This window comes from Solea senegalensis, linkage group LG7 (genome assembly GCF_019176455.1).
Source record: "Solea senegalensis isolate Sse05_10M linkage group LG7, IFAPA_SoseM_1, whole genome shotgun sequence".
NCBI lineage: Eukaryota > Metazoa > Chordata > Actinopteri > Pleuronectiformes > Soleidae > Solea > Solea senegalensis.
In genome coordinates this window covers 19,486,366-19,503,522 of record NC_058027.1, presented here as the reverse complement: position 1 = coordinate 19,503,522, position 17,157 = coordinate 19,486,366, and the positions used below count along the sequence as shown (strand labels likewise).

Sequence of the window (17,157 nt, the reverse complement as noted above, 5' to 3'; positions counted from 1 at the left end):
AAGTTCATTAGTACAAAGTAATGACACACAAAATTAGAAGTAAGTGCATTTTTAAGACTAAAGAAGCAGAAAATGGCACCATCAACAGAGACTTTTGACTTAACTTAAGTAAAAAAAAAAAAAAAAAGATTCCACTGCCGTTGATTATTATTCCATTTGTTTTTCAACTCATCTTTTTGATTACTTTCTCAATAAATCAATTCGTAGTTTGGTCTATAAATTTCCCCCAAGAATTGTGAATAATGTTTCTAAAACCTGCAAAAAAGGGACACAAAAACAATATTTTAATATTAAAGGAGCTGAAAATTCTTGATTTTATTGAACTGAATTCAAATAGATTGAAATCAATAATCAAAATAGTTGGAGATTAATTTAGTAATTGAATATTAATCAATCAATCAATCAATCGATTAATTGTTGTAGCCCTATACCAAAGTTATAGCATGTGCAGATGTAATATAATTTATTGCAGGTCTTCTTAATATATGATATTCATTAAAACACAAGGTTGTGGCCTTCTTGGTTTTTGACCTTCAACCCCCAAAATCTATTCTTGTTACTTTTTGAGTCCAAATTAACATTTGGATCAAATATTAGACCAGACTGAAGTAAATAAATGAATAAATAAACAAACTGTGGTGTTGTAATCCTATGTGAGGCACCAGAGGCATTTTTTTCTTTTTTGCCTTAATGACATGTTCCTTAATGTAATGTTCCATTAAGGGACTTTTTGTAATTAAATCATTTGGTTTAACTATCTTCATGTTCTTTTAACGATACGTAATAAATAATAATTACGTCGACTCTAACGGCAACAATAATGAAATACAGCCTTCTAAACTGGATGTGCCACATTAATAATGTAATTTTTTTATTTACATCATCACGATGAAACTGATAATTGGGTGGTAGAGGGCCGCTGATATATTGTTTTTGGACATTTTTAAAGTCCAGCACAGGTTCAGCAATTATTATTATATTCTGTATAAAAACCGTAGTAAATCTGTTGTAGATAATAACTTTGTTGTAACACACAGGACACGGGGAGGTACACAAAAGCACACATGCTCCAGTTATTATTACTATTTTCTCATGCCATTTTGCCTGTTTACACGCTTTATTAAGAATTAAGAGGAGCAGATCGATGCGTAATGGAGGAGAAGGAGGGACGAGGGATGCACAGACGAGATTTGAGCAGCTCTAAATCTCCACTTCTCCTACTTCACTGTAACAAGCTGCTAATTAAAACAGCTTAGAGGGAGGGGGAGAAAGAGTTAGAGATGATTGCCTCCTGCATAATCCCATAATTACCTCAGTCATACAAAACAGTCACTCTGTCAGTCTAATGAAGATATGTGTTCACAATTACTCAGAAAGCTCGGCTGAAGCTCAACAGTCTGTGTCAAAATGTTTTTCTGCATGTCGAACTGTGATCACACATTTATAACGAAGCGACAGTGAAACCAGAATCAACCGTTTCTTTTAGCCAATCACAGCGCTTTGACACGTGACGCGAGGGTATTTTGGATACGTACAATCCAGTACCAAAGCCTAAACCTCGCCTGGACCAGTATTTTCCTACAGTATTTATAAAGCAAATGTGACAATTACAATGAAAAATAACCAGTGTTATTAATGTTGTGATGAAACATGTTTTGACACTGCTTACCTGCCACTGATGGTGAGCTCACTGACGGCATAGTATCTGTGTCGCTGATTCACAGCAGCTCCTCTGGTGTGGTACTGTCCACTCAGGTGTATCCTGACCTGGGTGGCCTGTACCATGTTCTGCAGGGCGGGGGTGTTGTAGAAGTCATTATAGCCCGGTCTCAGGTTTGGCTGCGGGGTCAACAGGCTGAATGTGACGTTTCCACCTGAGAAGGGCACGTCACTGCAAAACAAGGACCATGAACACATATTGAACCAAATTAGTGTGAACAAAAAACATAAATTATCACTTATTTATCTCTAATAGAACTTAATGTTTGTTTGGTGGTGAGAAATAACTACATTCCATAAGACAAAATTAAACCAAAGTACAATCATAATGTTCCACTTCCTACGAAAGAGGACTGTGAAATTGTTTTTTGGGAACAAAATTTGAAAAATAAAAATGCCAGAATTCTGTGAAAAGGCAGAATTCTGAGATCAAAGTTATTCCCTTAAAGTCAGAATTCTGACTTTCACAATTACCTTTTTTCCCTCAGAATTTTGAGATTTAAATAAGAATTTGAGATTTAAGTTGAAATTCTGAGCAAAAGTCAGAATTCTGATCTCAGAATTTAGGCTCTTAATATTTAAAATGAGTTTCCAATGACATGACTTTTAAAAAATGTTGTGGTTTATTCACAGCTAATAAATCATTATTAGATAACAATTTCACAGCTTCACAATTTAAGTAGTGTCCAGGCTACTGTACAGAACATAACCCTGCACATCAAAACTGACCATAAATTAACTAACTATTAGCATTAAATTAATAAGGCAAGTACAGCAACAAATATATTCAAGGTTGGGGTTTTTTCTGCAGCATTGAAAGGATTAAAAATCACAAACAGTAAAACTGTGATTCACATGGAATCACGGAGCTGTTCTTTCAGGACTTAATTAATTTTCCAATGATGGAAAAAAAAGCAGCACAATTATCAACTGCTTATGTCACGGAGTGTTTTATTGTGTTGCCAGTGTCAGCTTCTATTGCTCTTCATGCCAATTTAACTAACACTTATAACTGTGCCAGGGAACGGATGTGTGTGATATCATTTGTCAGTCAAATGACAAATGAAAGCGGTGACTTAATTATCTGTGATCTATTCATACCTATACTATCTAGTGCCAACCTAAGCCTTGATACGAGCAGTGATGCCAGGATTTAGTGTGTGAGATTGTGTTTGTGTGTGTGTGTGTTTATATTCCAGATCCATTTCTGGTGCCAATTGCCGTCATGTTTGCGGTCATGAGCCAAGGCAACGCTGCAGGTGGTTACTGCATTAATGAGAGAATATGTGTGTGTGTGTGTGTGTGTGTGTGTGTGTGTGTGTGTGTGTGTGTGATGTGTGCTAATGGTTATGATGGTTGAACTATATCTTTTGACTTGTTTCTCTTATACGGTACTTATTTTACTACTGTATATATACACAGTATAACACTTTTATGAAGCTTGAGACAAATTCATATTTCCGAAAAACAAAATGTGAAACACAATTCTCACAGAAAGGAAATGAATGAATGAATGAATTAGTCATTTTGTACACACACCAATAAGTGATAGTTAATTTAATCTCTGCATTTAACCCATCCTTATTACACACCAGTGGTGGTCATACGCAAACTGCATGGGGGAAATGGGGGATTGGGTGCTCAGGGGCACCCCAGCCCTTGAACCAGCGACTTTCTGGACACAAGTCCAATTCCTTTCCTCTTGGCCATGGGCCAAAATTTACATTTTTGAAAACAAATTTCACTGATACTGTTCTGCGAGTTGACCGGACGATTTTTTTCTGCATACACAAGAATCAATCTGCCAGTCTTATAAGGCACCACTTCCTTTCAACCTGGCTTTTAAAATAAAAGCAAAGATCAAAGATCAACTTTTGCATAACATTCACTGTTTTATTTAATTCTATAAAATATAACTGAATGTTTTAATGTCATTCCACAAGCCTCATCTTGGCAGTTTGTATGTTAGGGAACTTGACTTGTAACCAGAGGGTCGCCGGTTCAAATCCCCACCCGGCCAAAAAAAAGGGCTGGGGTACCCCTGAGCAAGGTACCCAACCACCAATGCTCCCCAGGTGCTACTCAGTGTGGCAGTCATTGCTCCTAATTCTAGGATGGGTCAAAATGCAGAGAATAATTTCCCTAAGGGGATTAATAAAGTATCTAAAATTCGTACCGTCACATAAGGACTGTGGCTTTTGTAAATTTGTTTGGGGACTTGTAAAGGTCTTTCACGTTTTGTAATAATGGCTTACACTTCCGGGCCACCGTACATCAGCACTTTAAGTCCACAGAGTTTGAGTAATCAACCACAGAACTTGCCAGACGTTGAATATGAAAACAAAATGTAAGGAAAGTCACTTTTTACCCCTTTACTGCATTCACACATCTTACCAACCTGGGTAGCTGCAGACAGTTGACTGAGTCTGGCGTCAGTAAGGGGCTGTTGTTCCTCATCTCAAACACACTGCAGTTTCTGGCCATGTATTGCCAGTCTAACCAGGGTTGTTCTTTGGTGCTTTCATTTTCAGGCTCTGTGAGGTCAATCCTCCGCCTTTGGATGAGAACTGATTCAGGCAGGAGGCCTGCAAACTTAACTATGACATAGAAAACCTGGAGAAGACAAAGGTACAGTACAAGTCAGCAGGAAATGTGTGTGAAACAAGACTTTTTTTAACACTGCAAAAAAGTGCTGATCAAAATTTGCTTTGCAAATGTGCTAATCTGGTGTATGAATAACCAAAAAGTGTAATATATAGTTTTGTTGAAAATGTATCCCTCACATAACAAACACACAAAAACACAGACAATTCATACAAATCATGTGCGTGTGAGCTACAAACAACCATAGCTCAACTTAAGTGTGCATGGAAACATACTGAGTGTGTGCTAAGTGTTATCTGTCCCACTACAGTGCCGTCTGGGACAGTGGGTTACACAGCAGGGAGTGCATTAAGCCACCGGCACTGCTCTCACACACACAGTGGGCTTTTATCTGGCGAGTTGAGTGACTTCGTCAGGACATCTCCCAAAATCCTGCCCATGCTCACACACAGACTTCAGAGAGGACAGGGATGAGTCTTTTGACAACCTCAGTGTCGACGATGCCCAAATCCAGCAATCTCTCCCTCCCTCTCTCTCTCTCTCTAACTAACTCTGGAGAGATGAAACTACTGTCTGCAGCAAACACAGGTACAGGCAGATGGATATGGTGATGTATTTGTAGTTAAACTAAATTCTCCACTAAATTTCAACAATTAAGCGATTACTAATCTGATTAGCTTCTTGGATAAGATCAAATTCTAGTTTCTTTGCTATATAACAAAGACGATTTTGGTTTGTGGACAAAACAAGACATTTCAAGGTCTGGGAAATACATTTTAGGGACCAAATAACTAATCAATTAATTGAGAAAATAATCAACAGATTAAGAAAATAATTGCTATTTGCAGCACTTCATTTCACAATGAGAAGTGAGCAGATGCACAATTTAGACAATCATAATAATATAGACATTGGCTCAAGACCTGCAACGGATAATGTTTCGCCATCTAAATAATAAATAAGAATAAATTAGATATGACACCATTATTTCAAATACCTCTGTTACTGATTGAGCATCAGTGAGTATGACTTTATAGTCTATTAGTTTAACCAAGATAATACTATACTTCCACATATGAATCCTTTGTCACTTCATATATTGTTATTAGAGCAGCAAAGAAGGAAAGAATATTACCTGGTATTGTCCATTGGCCAAATCTACAGTAACTGTGACTCCTTCATCCAGTTCCTGTGTTGTCATGACCTTAGAAAGCCACGCCGTGCCCATGTCCTGATCATTGACATAACTGAGTGCATGAGCATTGAGGTTCAGTCTCAACACTCGGTCATTGGTGGTGTCCTCAACAGCGTTAGGAATGCAATACCTGGGGAACAGTGACATATTTTAGGCACAGTATACAACAAACAAACACTTCAAATGAATACAACTGTGATCAAACTGGTTTTTCAACAAATTATGCAAGTCTGCAAGTTTTTGTACATTTTTTAGTTGAAGGAGTAAGTGACCAAAATGCAAACCCAATACGTTCAATAAACATAACATACTGCATATGTCATCCATGTCATACTGTACCTCTCAACTAAAGGGTGAACCCGGGGGTGACTGGGAGGACAGCGACACTCTGGCTGGGCATGAAGTTCAGGCAGGACTCCTGAATACAACTCCACTACTTCCCTGTTTAAACAAAACAAAAACACACTTGTGTATTATCTGCAAACGTTTGTGGCGTTTTTTGCCATTTTTACCCACGCAGAACCGGCATTTTGAGAGCCATAAAATGCTATTTTTGGAAAATGATCACAACATAGCCCCGGCTCTCTTGCTCTTGCATTTGTTGTCACGTGTGTTAGGAGTTTGTTTGGTCTATTGGGTTAATGATTAATTTTATTATCTTTCCTTAGTCACCCTGGCTTGTCTTTGTGCTTGTATACATTTGAATGCAAATAACGCTTTATTTCAAACAGTGTTGATGAAGGCATTTCTTGAAACGACGCCATGTTTAGAGAAGATAAAGCAGGAGGTGACGTTAAAGATAAATAATTCCATAATTATATTAATAACCTTTGAGCGTGTTTTATAATGCAGATCAAGTGATTTGAGAGAGAACTAAACTTGTGCATGTCCTCTGTCCTTGCTCATCACATCCTAAAGCGTTAGTATTTTTATGACCCGACCTGGGGATGAAACTCAACAATCAGCTGTTTTTCCTGGTGATCCCGCATACCCCAGCTTTAAACCTTGAATAATTTTTTATGAGACATCCTTCTTAGTCTCATCTGTGCAGTGAGAGTTACAAGTGTAAAAATATTAAAGGCATCAATCACTCATTCTGTCTAACCCCAATCTTGATTAGACAAACGTGTAAGCTCCAAGTCCTTATTGTGTGCACTACATGACTAGAAAATAAACACTAATTGCCTCGTATTGAGTTCTCAGGAGAGTCCTCTGGAAGCAGTATGGATCACCAGATGCAAGGATTACTCCTCTTCCCTCTCACTATCCTTTTGTTTCGTCACTCCATATTGCTCTCGTCTCCTTATTGCTTTAATTTAGAAGTTTGACTTCCTCTGCTCTGGCTGTGTAAATCACGGTTCACCTTCCATCTTCCAAATAAACCTCGTCATTCACAGTATTCGTTCCCTTTGGTCATTCAGTGATACACCCCCTTGTTCTCTGCAGAATGCTGCTCATTACATGTTACTCTGTCTCAGTCCATCCAACTCACCTGTTGGTCAGAGTGGCAGGATAAAATCTAAAGTCCTGCATCCACCCAATAAACTGATTGGAGCCTGGAGAGATGGAAAAAGAGGGGGGGGGGGCATCAAGAATGTGTTAATGGGTTTTACTCGAAGAAAGTGAGCGAGAGGATTTCACAGTATTTAGTAGATTATCTTATCAGTTTCTTGACACCGGCTAAGTGAGGCTACTCACGGGTGCTTAAAATGACAGAGTTCATGCGGGGAAAAAAAAAAGAAAGAAGAAGCTGATGAGAATCTGTTGCTTTGATCCTCTAAAAAGATTTGAAAGGGCTTCATTTAAGACCAAGACAAAATAGGCTTGTCCCGGGATAACAAGGTATAAACCACAATTATTTTTCTCTCCTTTACTGGAAAATTTTAACCAGTTTAAAAACCGTAAAGCTAAGGAGCTTCGAGGATAATGTCGGAATATCTTGTATTCACCAACTGTTTGAACTTACTTTAAATTTAGAAAAGAAGAAAGTAAAAGTAAAAGACTTCTGAAGTACTCAGTCAATATGTTTCATACAGGTGACTGTGGGTACGCTCCCGGTGTAGAGAAGTAGGCGAGCAGTCAGGATACAGAAAATTTGTGTAATTGCGTATAACTCATTCTCTCATGCCATGGAGTCCACAGAAATTGCATTTGAACCTCACAGAACACAGGAGCTGTCGTCTACTGCTGCCTTCACAAGTAAGTTTGTGTTACATGGTGGTCTGGTGCAGACGAATCAGTGGTTGGCAATGCAAATTTCAGTGAAGTTAAAAATGTAACTTCTCCTAGAGTGGCACTAAGCGAGTCCCACTCTAGGAGACTGCAAAACACTGTGACTAAAGAGTGTCCCCATAACACATGCATGAACCAAGGAATCTCATTATAGGACCACATATACAGCATGTGACTGTGTGAGACGCAAACCCAAATAAGAGACACCCACAAAGACGGTGGTCCAAAGTATTTGAAACATGGACAGAACCGGTGCCATGTCTACCTTTGTGTGCATATGTGTCTTCAGCTTTCCTGCGTGTGTAAAAAAAAATGTTTTTGCATCTGAGAGAGGCTTTTCTAATGTTTGGGCCAACTACAGTGTGTGTGTGTGTTTGGGGGTTTTTGAGTGTGTAAAACAGCACATGAGTGAGCGAGTGAGTGTTATGGGATCTGAGTGTGTTGGAAAAGTGTGTGGCTGTGCAGCCTCGGGCTTTGGCTCAGGATTTCTTTAGCGTGTGGAAATGGGATTATGCCTTCCTCTGAAAAGCACTCTCTCTATTGTTACAGGGATGATGCAAGGTATAAGCCTTAATTCTCTCTTCTCTCTGTAGGTCTCTGTCTTTTCTCTGTGTTTCAACCATCCCTCTCAAATTCATCCTCTTTGTTTTTATGTTATTTAAACTCATGACACCACAGGATCAGGCTTTGTATTTGAATTTTTTTTTGTCCCCATGAGGATTTTACCATTTCCTTGAAGTTGTAAAATAGATTCCATTCCTGAATTATCTAAAGGTGATTAATTATTATTACTGATGCAACAGCAACTGTATTTTAATAAAACAGGTTATATATCTTAAATTTTATTAAACCCAGGCAAACTACATGCAGCCCATGGCCAAGTGGAAAGGGAACTTGGCTTGTAACCAGAGGGGTGCCAGTTAGAGTCCCCACCAGGCCTGTTGCTCTCATTCCTAATTCTAGGAAGGTGTCTAGTAGAGGATGGGTTAAACGCAGAGAAGGATTTTCCCTTTCGTCTTTTTTTTTGTGTGGAATGCCAATGAATTGAAACCGAAAACACATTAAATCCATTAATTAAGTGTGAATGTATTGGAGTCCCTGACGTGACGTCTCCCCATGCAAAAATAAACAGGACTGGTGCTGGATCCAACCTGCCAGAGTTCACTGTACATTTTAAATCCATCGATATTTCATAAAGCTTGACAGAGTGAATATATCTGATACTTATCATGCCCCCGGCATGTTTGGAAACAGCCGGACATTATTGCGGAACCGCAGTATACCTGACATCTTCAACTTCCTGATTAAGTTCCCTTCATCTTACTCCAGAGAGTCACTGAAAGTTTACAAGAGCCTGGATGGAAACAAATGGAAGCAATGTGGCTTTGTGATTCACGGCTAAAAATAGTGTTGTTGTCACTAGACAAGTGGTAAGTGTCATGCATGAGCATCACATGAGCATTAGCAACTGACAGTGTCGTGTAAATAATTGCTGCACAGACTTGTATGTCACTTAGACTGAGTCCAGCATTTACAGAGAGAACTGAATCTCTGATTCTGCAGGGGTCCGGTAAAATGCTCTCCAGTTAGCCTGTCTCTGACGGTTTTGGCATCTACAATCTTCACTTTCATGATGATACAGACTGGCGAAGAGACAAGTTGGGACATATTGCCTGATTTATAGATCTATAGAGGTGAACAGCATAGTCACTGGGGCTTCCCATCCCACAACATATCCAGTTCAAAGTCTTACTCCTCTCCTTCAAAGTCCTCTATAACCAGACCCTCTCTCATCTCAGAGAACTTCTCCACCCGTACACACTGTCCCGCGGCCTCTGGTCCTCAGACACCAACCTACTACAGCCACCACCCAGGGACCAAGCACAAAAGCTGGGGAGACAGAGCCTTCTCCATTGCAGCCCCCTCCCTCTGGAACTCACTACCCCAACCCATAGGTGACTGTTCTGACCTTTCCTCATTCAAATCACTCCTCAAGGCTTTGAGTTAATGAAAAGCACTTTATAAATGAAAGGTATTATTATTTTTATCCTGCCAAGGAGCATTACCTTGGTTGTGTGATGTCAGCTACCGGAGCTCCATACGATACAAATGGTCAAATTAAAATAAAGATGTGTATGCCATGTTTTGCAATCAACCCCCTCTCTCCTATTTTCTGAATGAAATTGTTACATTTTTTGATTATAGTACAGACAACAGCTTCTTAAAAAGATCAGTTATTGATCGCTATTGGTGCGTGAGGAAAATCTTCAGCAAATAGGAAAGAAATAAAATAATGAAAAATTACATTTGGTGATCTTCTCATTGTGCTTCTCATACACACTGTTTTCAGTCAACAGGGAGCCCTCCAAAAACAGATGTAGTTGTGAATCAATACATCTGATCAGCATTCGCATAATCAATCCACTGATCAGAATTCCAGACACATCCCCAGTTTCAAACCCCCCCTCCACACACACACACACACACACACACAAACACACAGCCACAAGCTCTCCCCTGAGCCGATCATTTGTATTGATCATGCCCTCTGATGTGATCTTCAGCTGATCAGATGCTACCTGCGGTGAACTAGAGATCAATGCCTGATAAACGAGAAGAAAAACACTCGTTTATCACACAGGAGATGAACGGATATCATTTTTCTCTCAATTTCTCTGCTATTGACTCTGAGACGGCTCCCAGGCACCGCCAATCAATCACAGATGTGTAGCTGAACGGGAATAAAAGGCTGGGAGGAAAAATAAAGACGGAGGAGCCATTGACACCATACTAAGATATACAGACATAATAAATTAGAAGCAAATTTTTCTTCAATTGGAGGAAAAACAAAACAGACACTGGTTCCTGTTGAGGATGGTTGATGTTGAGCAAATTTCTGGGTCAATGTTGAAGGGTTTTGCTGCATTTTTAAGTGTGATTAGAAACATGAAACTGAAAATTGAATAAGAGGTGGCAACCAGCATTTTGAAACCATTTAAACCAGAATAGATACATTTTTTGGAAGATCCGACCTGATTTATATCACCTCATGTTCATAAACAAAGGTTTATACATTTTGTGTAGAAAAAAAAATAGGACTTTACCGTTAGAGCTTAGTCCCACCCACATGGCTCCATCCTCGATGATGTCAAAGAGTCTGGCGCTCAGAGATTGTGTGCCAAACGGTGTCCCATCCTCCTCCAGCCCATTCAGGAAAAGACTGACACGTCTGTCGTGGACCTGGAAGTCAGTCAAAAGTTTTACTGTTTTACTGTGAGTAAAAACTATAGCCTATGTAGGCTCTTTTTTCTAGATGTGCAGAAATCTGGACCATAATAGAACACATGACTGTGACTGTGAGAGAGGGTGATTCTATTGGCTGTTCTACTAAGTTGACGCAGCTACATGTCCTACAAAGGAAAGGTCGCTCTTTAGGTATTGGCAACAAATACAAAAAGTCTTAAATTGAGTCGCAATATAACACATGTCAGCATCACAGACCATCAAATACAGCATTTTAGAGATGTAAGGATTGAATTGGGCCTCACAAGTAGCATGAATCCATGCTCAGGACTCTTAGTTGACGTGGAGACGAGATGAAAAAATTCACAATTTTTGTAGTGATCCTGCCTAATATAGTTTATAGAATAAGCTTGACATTAAATTACTTTTCTGTGCCTTTTAGTAGCATGAATGTGAGGAAGAAGTAAGATTTTCTTTGGATTAAGAAAAGAATTTTGAAGGAAGACAAAAAACGCATTATCAAATTTTTAAATCAAATTTGACATGAGACAACACCGGATTTATATTAACGGCCTACGTTTCATCATGAGCCCAAGTCTCATGGGGGCGCAGCGATGCAGCAGCGAAGACGACCAAGCCGTAGTTTACTCTCAGCCACCTGCTCTGCATGTCCATATCTGCATCTTGTTATAAAAATGTATGCACACACTATGCATGCCAGTGTGTGACCATGTGTGTCTGAATTATACATACAGCTAATCTTCCAGCTCATTTCCCCAGTAGCAGAAAGAGCCTCGGGCTAAAGCGCCTCAGCCGCAAATTAGCTTTCTGTTTGACCAAAAAACCTCCACTCGGCTCGCTGTTACCGATCTACCGCATGAATATTAAAAACTGCAAAGCAGACAACGCCGTCAAAGTGGGAGGAAGCTCCCTGTAACATCAAACTCGGGCAAAAAAGAAAGATATACTTCCATAAGAGGCCCCTACCCCAGCAAAAAAAACTTTAATGTGCCCTGTCCCACTCTCTCCCCTTACCCCATCTCCAAATCCTGTGTTTGGGAAACACTCTGTGGGACGACTGATAAACGTCTTACAAGAGTCCCCCCTCTCCTTCTTCTTCCTTGCTTCTCTTCCACTCTGGTCCTCTTTGTCGTGTCCTCTCTCCCCTTCACCAAGTCATTTCGTTCATCACCGTTTTTTCCCCATTTTTGAGCCTCCTCTTTATTTGCTCCCTCTCTACCTATTTTTCATAACCATCTTTACCTTCTTGTCCCTCTTAGACAGCCACTCGCTGCTCTCGTCATCATCATCCTCCTCCTCCTCCCTGTCTCTTTTTTTCTCCCTCATGTTTATCTCGCCCTGTCGCTCTCACTTGTTGTCAGCTCTTTAGGGAAGTTAAAAAGGTGTGAGGAGGGAAATAAGTCCAAGTCCCAAAACGCCTTAAGGGGATGAAGGTAGGTGCAGACAAGTGTCTGCCTCTCAGAGGATAGTTAAGACGCCCAGACAGACACTTTCATGATGGCTGATTGAAGACTGGCAAGCGCTTTAGAGCACAAGAGAGAGCGCATGAGAGAATAAGGGGGGGAAAAAAGAGACAGGAGGAAGAAAAAAAGAAAAGAAAGTGTAAGCGAGTGAGAAAGAGGAAGAAGGACCTTCTTCGGGAATCTCTAAGCCAGAGAGCTGTGCGACTCTTGGGGAGATGAGAGGCAGTTGTCAGGCCTGATGTAAATGAATCCTGAAGCGATTCATCCTCCTGAGCTGCCACGTGCACTTTTGAAACACTGCCAACTCCCCTTTGTTGGCTTTCACAAACACTTTCCCTCCAAGTTTCATTTTCCCTGTCCATCTGTACTTTATCTCCTCCTTACCTTTACCTCCCTTTGTCGGCGTAACATCACAGTGGTTTTGAGAACGGAGGCAAGAAGAGTCGAGAGAATGCTTTCGTGTTGATAACTAGTCTCATTTAAATGGTGTCCACTAAGTCCAGAGGAGAGGAAATGACTACTTTAAACTCCATCCATCCTTTTCTTTTCTTTTCTTACAGATGTGTAATTGCTTAAGGCCCTTTAAGTAAAGCTGGTCCCACAGATATACACTGAGCCCACAGGTAATGACAACTTTTATTTACTATTTAAAAGATTTAGTTCTGTTTTAATATGAAGTGGCAGTTTATGAAGTACAGTGTGTTACAGTAGACCCTTTGGAACCCTCACTCAAACTTGCAGTGGAAACTGAAAGGTGAGATGATTCAGGGTTCGATCCTGGGACAGGTCGGATACTGAATCTTAAGCACCTGTGGTCCCTGCCACCACTCATCACTCCATTAGTGTCTGGCCTACGATTAGAAACGTTCTCCCTCTGCATTCCGACAAAGCCACGACCAAAGTTAAGTCTGTTTTACTCTTATTTTGTAAAGTCTGCCATTCTGTGACTGGTGGATGTACAATTTGGCATTAACACCATCTACAGTCACTACAATTACAATAAATTATTTCCTTATTAAATCATTTCCTCCAACTTTGTAAACGCTTCTGTGCTTTGAAGCGACGCGTCCCTGGGCAGTGCCCACCCCGCTGGCACTGTTACCTCCTAAGCCTCTATAAAAGCCCCAGAAATCCCTGAGTGGAAAGCTTTTAGTGATCTGTGAGCCTGGCATTTTGAATGAAGCTCTTCTCGATTTTCACACTCCTGCCAAGCCGTGGCTCAGCACACAGTGTGGACAGCAGTGTTTCTTCTAAGCTCACTTTATACACTGGGCCAAAATCAGTGGAGCTGTAGACAAAATATGACTGATAATAATTAAATAAAGCTGGAACATAACAGCTGCCTGCACTGTAAGATTTGAAGGAAAACAGCACGAAAGTGAGAAAAACTACTGGAAAAAAAGCAGAATGATTAATCTGTATAACTCAAAAGTCATAAGTTTCAGAATTAACCATCTAACAAATGTATAATGATGTAGCTAGAGCAATGAAATTGGATTGTTGATGACTTCAAAAGGTGCATTCACATTAAATGCAAAACGAATTTGATGCTCAATGAGATCACCTGCAAAGTAGAGCTATTTTCTTAATCGATTCATCTGTCCGATTATTTTCTCGATTAATCGAGTAATTGTTTGGTCCATAACTTTTCAGAAAATGTTTCTCAAACATGGTAAAGATGCTGTTCTCAAATGTCTTGTTTTGGCCAATGTATTATTAATAATTTTATTAATAATAAGCTTTCTGAAAAATCAGAAAGCTTACTTAAAATTAAAATAGTGCATGTATTTAGTTATCAACTAAAATAATAGATGTTTTAGCCCGAATGCAATAAAAAAACAAGTTATGTCTTTACTTAACTTACTCAAATAATTTAAATCTTATTTGGACTGGGCCAAATCACAATATACATGACACTTAATATCACGTAACTGTAAAATTTGATCAGATTACATCTAATGGAGTACCAACATCACTCATGTTGGTAAATAAATGATCCTGAGGCCAAACAAATTTAGTGTGTATTTGGTATGAAGACAAAATCACTGTTCTTTCTTCAGGTGAGGATTTAAATCAGGTGTCTGTGAGCTGCAGCAACACTTCCTGTTTCTTTAATCAATTCAAATCTATTTGGACATGATCGCCTCACAGGACCAATCGCTGCAACATTGTCTGTCGTTAACCAAAAAAGTCAAAAAAGTTGTATCAAAAGTATCAAAAAAGTATCAAAAAAGTTGAAGAAAACTTTAAAAAAAAGAAAACCCTCAGAGAGAGTTACAAGTTAGAATTGTAATGTAAACATAAATGGACAAACATAAGAATATAAACACACACTGAATGATGCTTGAGATTAATTTTCAAGTACACATAAATAAATGTAACAGTCAACATCAGGATTACCTTACTGCAAAATGAGGTAAATACGCAAAAAAATAAAATAAAATCATGTTTAGTTGTCAGATCCTGCAACTGAATTGGAGAAGAAATTATTTTGTTGCCATAATGAAAAGCTAGATAGGCCGTGACATGATGTAGAGTGCCGGGTATTTCACAGAGACATCTGTCAATCACGTAACTCAAGTGTCAAACTTAAGCATTCCCGTTTATTTACCTGAGAAAAAAATATTTTATTCAAAGTTGCCAGCCATTATCCGGCTATCTGATGCGCAAAGTGTAAAGCTGGAAAATATTTACAGGCGTAAGAGAGCTGCAGATGTAAGAGCCTGAGAAGTGACAGGTAGAGGGCAAATAATATTAAGGAGATCTGATGTCCAATACTGGAAAATATTGTCAAAAAAGACAAAAATTATATGAATAAAAATCACAGATTGGAACCATTTTAATTTATAGGTCACAATTGACTTAACTTTTAATTACCGTATTTTCCGCACTATAAGGCGCACCGGATTATAAGGCGCACCTTCAATGAATGGCCTATTTTAAAACTTTGTCCATATATAAGGCGCACTGCATTATAAGGCGCATAGAATAGACGCTACAGTAGAGGCTGGGGTTACGTTATGCATTCATTAGATGGAGCTGCGCTAAAGGGAATGTCAACAAAACAGTCAGATAGGTCAGTCAAACTTTATTTACAGATTACAAACCAGCGTTCTGACAACTCCGTTTACTCCACAATATAGTAACACTCGAAATAGTGCAAAGCAATAACAATATATAAATAACTCAACGTTGCTCAAACGTTAATGTCACACAACACAACACACAAAATAAACATGTAAAGCTCACTTTAACAAGTTATTCCTCATCCGCGAATCCCTCGAATTCTTCTTCTTCAGTGTCCGAATTAAACAGTTGGGCGAATACGGGATCCAACATGCCCGGCTCCGTCTCGTCGGCGTCGTCACTAATCGAGTCAGTGTCGCTGCTGTTGTCTAGCAGTTCAGTGACAATTCCTGCCTTCCTGAAAGCTCGGACCACAGTTGAGACTGATATATCAGCCCAGGCATTTACGATCCACTGGCAGATAGTGGCGTATGTCGTCCGGCGCTGTCTCCCTGTCTTGGTGAACGTGTGTTCGCCTTCTGTCATCCACTGTTCCCACGCAGTTCGCAGTCTGGCTTTGAATGCCCTGTTGACACCAATATCTAGCGGCTGGAGTTCTTTTGTCAATCCACCCGGAATGACGGCGAGTATTGAATTAGTGTGCTTCACTTGTTTTTTGACACCATCTGTGATGTGGGAGCGCATGGAGTCGTAGATCAATAGGGACGGAGCTGTGTGAAAAAAGCCACCCGGCCTCTTCACGTAAATTTCTCTCAACCACTCGCTCATCTTTTCTTCATCCATCCATCCCTTCGAGTTAGCTTTGATGACGACGCCGGCTGGAAAGTTTTCTTTTGGCAAGGTCTTCCTCTTGAAAATAACCATTGGTGGAAGTTTATGGCCATTAGCCTGGCAAGCGAGAACCACAGTGAAGGAGGACTTCTCATTCCCTGTGGTGCGAACATTTACCGTGCGTGCTCCCGTTTTATCCACAGTGCGGTTCACAGGAATATCGAAGGTGAGTGGAACCTCGTCCATGTTGGTGATGTGCTCTGGCCGGATCTTTTTTTCAGTAATGTTGTTTTTGCAATATGCGCGGAAAGTGGCCAGCTTTTCTTGGTAGTCTTTTGGCAGTTGCTGTGAAACAGTAGTCCGTGTGCGGATGGAGAGATTACGTCTTTTCATGAACCGAAAGCACCAAGAAGGACCGCCTTTAAAATCGTCAATGTTAAGTTCGCTTGCTAGCGCTGTTGCCTTCATTCGAATAGTGATTGTACTGACACTTCTACTTGCTGCTCTCTGTTCAACAACCCACTGTTCGAGTTTGTCCTCCAACGGTAGCCATCTCGCCTTGTTCCCTCGGAAACTCTGTTTAGTTTTCTTTACTTGGCGCAGGTCGTCTTCTTGCTTCCTCCACTTCCGCACCATTGATTCGTTAACGTTAAATTCTCTGGCTGCTGCTCTATTTCCGTGTTCTACTGCGTGACTGATCGCCTTGAGTTTGAACTCTGCGTTGTAGGCGTGTCTCTTAGTAGGCGCCATGTTGGGGTCTGTACGTAAACACACAAATGAATGAAACGGCGCCTCGCGCAGTCATATATCCCAGCATGCACCGCGCGCTTCTTCTTCTACGGGGGAAAATGAAGTCAGCGGCTGCTTACCGTATTGGTCCAT

The 17,157-nt window shown here is 40.1% G+C and overlaps 1 protein-coding gene across 1 annotated transcript in view; it reads right to left on the bottom strand.

Annotated features, from left to right (window-relative positions):
• The window catches only part of LOC122772635 (usherin-like), a 111,561-nt gene that overhangs the window by 79,740 nt on the left and 14,664 nt on the right, over positions 1–17,157 (bottom strand). Inside the window, exons 6-11 of the mRNA XM_044030822.1 lie at positions 10,855–10,990; positions 7,011–7,074; positions 5,858–5,959; positions 5,459–5,648; positions 4,118–4,332; positions 1,670–1,891 (exon numbers count right to left, since the gene is read on the bottom strand). Coding sequence (XP_043886757.1) covers positions 1,670–1,891; positions 4,118–4,332; positions 5,459–5,648; positions 5,858–5,959; positions 7,011–7,074; positions 10,855–10,990 — 929 coding nt within the window. The remainder of the gene's footprint in view (positions 1–1,669; positions 1,892–4,117; positions 4,333–5,458; positions 5,649–5,857; positions 5,960–7,010; positions 7,075–10,854; positions 10,991–17,157) is intronic.